General features: G+C 48.6%; 1 protein-coding gene across 1 annotated transcript; it reads left to right on the forward strand.

The window, feature by feature from the left end:
• The first annotated feature begins 1,862 nt into the window (after positions 1 to 1,862).
• On the forward strand, positions 1,863 to 6,082 carry NDUFB7 (NADH:ubiquinone oxidoreductase subunit B7). Its single transcript, XM_083163987.1, has 3 exons — positions 1,863 to 2,070; positions 5,304 to 5,472; positions 5,949 to 6,082. The coding sequence occupies exons 1-3, from the start codon at positions 1,971 to 1,973 to the stop codon at positions 6,025 to 6,027; spliced, it is 348 nt and encodes a 115-aa protein (XP_083020113.1). The 5' UTR covers positions 1,863 to 1,970; the 3' UTR covers positions 6,028 to 6,082.
• Positions 6,083 to 6,451: the final 369 nt, after the last annotated feature.

Genomic DNA, 6,451 nt, shown 5'->3' on the forward strand with positions numbered 1-6,451 from the left:
AAGTAATAGTTCTACAGAGTCTAGATCAGGGGTGTCAAACTCAAATTCATTGGGGGCCGCATCAGCAGTTTGGTCACCCTCAAAGGGCCGGTTGTATCTGTAGGACTATGTGTCCACTCTTTATTATCATAAATTATTGTCACTGCATTCAATTATTGTATACTCAGCAGTAGCATTTCCCTCCTGCTATTGCTGTGAACTGCAGTGCATTAGGGCACACGCTGCCTGCACAGGGGGGCAGCACTCAGTCTTAGGGCATATGTCCTGCTTATTATCATGGGACACAGCAATTAATGATGGGCTGCAATGTGCCAGTGCACACACACACACACATAGGCAGAGAGTTTGACACTTACACTCTCTGATGCGTCCACTCCAGTCTGAGATGCTCCACCACCAAGGACACAGCTGCGCTCTCACACAGGCGCATTTCCCCCTCCCTCCTGTGAGTAGCGCTCTTCGCACTATCTATCCAGGAGTGGGGGGCAGCGTGCTCCCGGTCACTGTGCAGTGCACACTCAGCAGTAAGTGACCTGGAGCGCACAGCAGCAGCAGCAGCACCATTCACCACAACGGACCTGCTCTTTCCTCTCTCTGGCTCCTATACAGCAGGTGGGAGCGGAGGAGGGGTTGACGACCGGCGGCACTGCGCTAGAGGGCAGACGTTCTCTGGCTTGTAGGCTGCCGCGCATGCGCTGAAGAGGCGGCTTTCTTGTTTAAAAAAAAAAATTGAGAATAAAAGGTGAAGGCTGGCGGCGGCTGCGCGGGCCACATGAAGAGGTCTGGCGGGCCGGATTTGGCCCGCGGGCCTTGTGTTTGACACCCCTGGTCTAGATAGACATTTAATAGGTCGATACCAAAAGGTCAACCATTTCAAATAGTCAACATGCAAAGTCAACTTTGAACCCCTAGTTATAGTGTACAATGTTGACCTTGTGCATGTCGACCTTTTCTTTATGTTGACATATTGACTATCTAGATAACCTATCATCTAGATACCCAGAAGAAGATGGCCAACAGGCTACAATATGGCGGCCCGCTCTATGGCCCTTATTCTGGTTGGTGCGGCCAGAGCCGCACACGGGGCTCCGGCCGCACAAACCAATCCCCGCCCACCCTACGGATCGCCACGGCCGTCCGTACACGGACGGCTGGCGATCCGCATAAAAATGGTGGAGGCTACGCCTCCACCATGGTGGGAGCTGCCCCCTGCATTCGATGGTCGTCGACCATCGAAGGCAGGTCCGCACGCCGCGGCAGCTCCCGCAAGCTGAGACCACACGGACAATCGTCCGTGTGGTAGCTTGTATGGGGGCTGAAAGCTGACATCCGGCGACGTCAGCTTTCCGCCCCCATGAGTTGCGTCATGGCCTCATTACCATGCATACGCCCCGCGTTTGCATGGGAACGCCCATGAAACGCGGGGCGTACACATAGGGAAATGAGGGCATGATGCCTCTCACGCCCCTATACGCCCCCTTTGCGGCGGACGAAATACGTCTGCGGCGAAGGGGGCTGCACATGCGCAGATTCACCTCTGCGCATGTGCAGAGTAAAAACATCGGCGGTACGGCCGCACGCGGGCCGTACCGATCCGATTAGAATAAGGGCCTATAGGCGGCTACTAAACAGCAATCACTTTGGTTGTGCATGGAGTCCGTCACAGCATGTGTGGCGGTACAGCCTCTTCTTTCTCCAGCCGCTGGTATACGTCCTGTCTGCCCTCCTTGCAGTAATCGATGGTCGGTCAGCATGAAATCTGCTAGGGAAACGCTTATAGGTATATGTGTCTGCAAGTATTACGCTATGGGACGTAACGGCCGCCATGATTTCGGAGACTAGGACGCGTACACCCATAGGGCACAGTCCTCTAGAAAATGGCACCTGTATAAGTGCCGGATGTCGTGTGCACTGGTGTCATACAGACTGTCAGCAGCGGAGGTGACCCCTGGTGGCGGCGGCGGAGGAAGATGGGAGCTCATTTGGCTCGGAGATACCTGGGGGATGGCTCCGAGCCCGACCCGAAGACGTTACCGGCCAGCCCGGAGGGCCCTCAGTTCCAGGAGCGGGGTACATGGAGCATATGAGTCCTCACCCTGATATGTGCACTGTAGCTGGGTGGGGGGCGTATGAATGCCTGCTAGCTCTCCAAGGGGAGTAGACTACAAGTGCCAGCATGGCAGACCTCTGCAGTATTCCACAGCTGCCAGGTTATTAGCATAACCAGGACAGGCTGACAGGGCATGCTGGGGCTTGTAGTACCACAGCAGCTGCAGGTTAGCTCAGCCTAACGTAGGAAAGACTGAGCATGCTGGGGCCTGTAGTACCACATCAGCTCACTGTAACATATGTAGTTGGCTAGCAGGGTGTGCTTGGACGTGTAGTACCACAGTAGGTGGGAGGGAGCACAGGCAGTGGCACTCCCGAGAATTTTCCGGGTTTGACAGTCTGCGCACTGGAGCGTAACCCGGAAAATTCTCAGGAGTGCCACAGAAGGGGTTAAAGATTTGCTCTCCTCGTCTGTACATGCAGAGATGACTTATACGACCTTTGTCCATTGCACATACACACTGGGCTAAACAATAACCAATATCGCTCAGAAGGGCCAAAGTGACCGATATCGCCATTATAGAACCCAGTGTGTATGGCTCTTCACATATAGAAGAGGCTGGCAAGGCATGATCTAGGATCACACCAGTTTTCCTTATATTACACATAATGGATAATTCTGTCTTTTATATTGTTCTAATATATAATGTTATATAATGTACAGGTTGAGTATCCGTTATCCAAATTATTCCAAAAACCATAGTCTCCAAAATTGTATTTTTTTACTGAAAAAATACTACTTCCATCTGTAACTAGCACTACTGGGGTAATAACCTATAACTGGCACTAAATATGTGGAAGGACATGACTGCTTGGCATTCAAATTCAGTGCCTGAAATAGTATACAAACTTTGTTTCTTGTTTTAAAACCTTGTTTCATGCACAAATAATATATATTTGTGTGTATTTAATGTGTTTGTACAACATAAACGCAAGGTACATCAAGATTCCTCATTGAAATATAAAAATATTCCAAAATACGGAATAATCCGTTTTCCAAAATTCTTATATTTCAGGTTCATTCCATGGGTGGAATTAGGCAGTATTAGAGGAATGTATGATTCCTGCCCATATTCTGCTATTTATACAATTTGCACCATTACTGCACACGCAAATTCCTTAGCGAGGTCACCTGGGTCATATGTGCAGAAGTAATACAGGTTGAGTATCCCGTATCTCCAAAATGCTCGGGACCGGAAGAATTTTGGATAACGGATTATTCTATATTTCAGAATATTTTTAAATTTCAATGGTGTATCTTGCATTTATGTTGCACAAACACATGAAATACACACAAATATATTTTATTTGTGCATAAAACAAGGTTTCAAAGCATGGCAATTATTTTTGTACTATCTCAGATACTGAAATTTAAATGCCAAGCAATCATTGTCTTCCTCATATTTAGTGCCAGTTACATATCATGTCCTCAGTAGTGCCAGTTACATAGTCCCCAGTTTTGCTTTTAGCAAAAAGAAAAAAAAAATAAACTTTTTGGAATGTATGGTTTTTGGAATAATTTAGATAAGGGATACTCAACCTGTATATCTACTTTCCAACACATGAGGTTCCGGTGTAAATAGAGCGGTTAGCATTAGACTCAGTTTATGAAGGTGGTGGTAAGGGATCGTCCCCCAGTCTCCTGCGCTGGTGGTGGTACCTGTGATGTCACCGGAATTCCTATTCACAGGAGGAACCCGTAGTTCATAGCGTTTCTATGGCTTCCAGCATCTGCTCTGGCATGACATAGTTGCTAGCGCTGTCCATGGAGAGACCTCCTGCCTGATGCTTCTAGTAGGTCAGGGTAAAACAGCCATACCTGCAGCAGTTCCTGTTCCTCTTGCGGGTGTCTACCATATAATATCACCCCAGTGTATTGTACCGTTGTGTAACTGTGGTGTGAGCAGCTTTGTTACTTGGTATACAGAGAGTCATGTTTTATTGACTCTTGTATACTAATTGCAGACTCAGTAGCTGCTAAATGTACTGTAGCGTTCATTATAGCACCCTGCACCTTGCAGTTTCTCTATGCCGTGGTGCTTCTAGCACAGTGTGGTCTGTATTTCAGCAGATAGATATAGACCAAACTGTGCTAGAAGAACCACAGCAGAAAGTGACACCCCAGGCAGGAAAGGTGCAGGATGCTAGAATGAACACTAAAATATAAATGACAAATACCTCCCTGATCTATCATGGATCTCTGTCCAGCGGATGCTTCCTTGCATTCTGTGTACTGTGATCATGTGTGCCGCCTGTAACACGAGGAGCCGGCGACTTGTCCAAGGTCACAGCTGTACCTGGCAATGTAATAATATAAGGTACTTGTTTCCTAGAACGGCGCCCACTAAGCAATTTGCTTAGTGGGCTATTCTGCGTAGGGAAATCGCATCGCATGGGCCATTCTAGTGCCATGCGATTTTTCCTATGTAATTTATTCACTGCTCTCTCAGCCCCTGGCCATCGCATCTGCCGCAAAATCGCATGCGATTTTATAGGGTGTGCGATGCCATGACATTAGGTATACAATATGATTGTATGTCCCAAAAATAGGTGTAACGGACCCCCCCCCCACTATCCACACCAGCTAGAAGTGTGGCGAGCGGCGGTGGAACGCGTCCTCCGACTTCTTCATTACCCCACTATCCACGTCGGCGTGGTGTTGAATTTATATAGTGTGGCGAGCCCGAAGCGTAGCGAGCGGATGCGGAATACATGTAAAGTAATCCGCGTCCGCTCAGTGGCTCGCTGCGTGGATAGTGGGGGAATGAAAAGGTCAGAGGACGTGTTACGCTGCGCACGCCGTGCTTCAGGCTGGCTTGGATAGTGGGTGGGGGGGGATGCGTGAAATCTTTTTTTGGGACATACAATCATATTATTGTATAGCTTATGTCATGGCATTGCACACCCTATAAAATCGCATGCGATTTTGCGGGACACGCGATGCGATATAGTGGGGTACAATGAACATTAAAAAAATGACATTAAAACCTTGCATGCTGCTATAATGGCCAATGCGATTGCCCTACGGTACCGTACGTAGGAAAAGTGGGCGCCGTGCTAGGAAACAAGTACCTAATATAATAATGACGCCCAGCTGCGGTCTCCTTCTGCAGGTCCGCATACTGGTATTTCTCGCCTGTAGAAGTGTAGCCTCGCCGTGTGGGGAACATAACTGTGGCTGTCCTATCTTTCAGTGATGGTGGCCACTCAGGAACAGATGGACCTGGCTCTGATTCCAGTGAGGCAGAGGGATTACTGCGCCCATCACCTGATTAAATTCATGAAGTGTAAGAGGGACATGTGGCCGAATATCTTCGCCTGCAAACATGAGCGCCACGCGTGGGACTACTGCGAGCATGAAGAGTGAGTATGGCCCTGTGGTGTCCATCACAGCCAGCCTGTTAGGTCCACCACTGTAGGTCAACAGGGCTTAGGTCGAAGGGGTTGGAAGCATTAGGTCGATAAAGTAAAGGTCGACATAAGTTTTTCCCTTTTTTTTTGTCCCGAATGTCGACATAGTTGACATCTACACCGTCAGAGTGTACCGCGTCCCCCCGCACGGCTCACTATATTATATTCTCCCACCAAGCCGTAGTGGATGGTAGGGTATGTAATACCGCCTGTCTGCTCAAAAGAAACGTGGAAAAACTCGACCTTTTGACTGACCGGTTGACCTTATGCTTGTGTCAACCTTCCAACCCTGTTGACCTTAGCCATATCAACCTATTTCATGTGTCAACCTAGGCCCTGTCGGCAATATCCTCCCAGGGGTGAGGGCATCGGTTACAGCACATGCAGAACATCTCACCTCACTGCGTCTCTTTCCTTGTATCCCCCAGTTACGTGCTGCGCATGAAGCAATATGAGCGGGAGCGCCGTCTAATGAAGAGGAAGATGCAGGAGACGGAGGCCGCATAGTAGCCCCAGCCGTGTACTTCATTATATACTCTATCAAATAAATATTTCTCTGTGATCAGACTTTATTATTATCTCTATCAGTACATGGGATTATGGGTCTGTCACATACTGATGCAACCAACCCTCTATAGCTGGATTATGCTTCAGTGACGTTACTGGTCCACTGCTCTATAACAGGCTGTGTCGTGGCTTATTGCACCAATCCCAGCTTCCTGTGTGTGTGTGTGTGTATGACAGGCTGTGTCGTGGCTTATTGCACCAATCCCAGCTTCCTGTGTGTGTGTGTGTGTATGACAGGCTTTGTCGTGGCTTATTGCACCAATCCCAGCTTCCTGTGTGTGTGTGTGTGTGTGTGTGTGTGTGACAAGCTTTGTCATGGCTTGTTGCACCAATCGCAGCTTTGTGTGTGTGTGTGTGTGTGTAT

This window comes from Crinia signifera, chromosome 11 (genome assembly GCF_055691185.1).
Source record: "Crinia signifera chromosome 11, ASM5569118v1, whole genome shotgun sequence".
Lineage (NCBI taxonomy): Eukaryota > Metazoa > Chordata > Amphibia > Anura > Myobatrachidae > Crinia > Crinia signifera.

Coding starts and splice junctions, on each gene's coding strand:
- NDUFB7 (XM_083163987.1), top strand. CDS start 1,971: ATGGGAGCTCATTTGGCTCGGAGATACCTGGGGGATGGCTCCGAGCCC. Junction 2,071..5,303: donor CCCTCAGTTCCAGGAGCGGG/GTACATGGAGCA, acceptor CCTATCTTTCAG/TGATGGTGGCCACTCAGGAA. Junction 5,473..5,948: donor GACTACTGCGAGCATGAAGA/GTGAGTATGGCC, acceptor TGTATCCCCCAG/TTACGTGCTGCGCATGAAGC.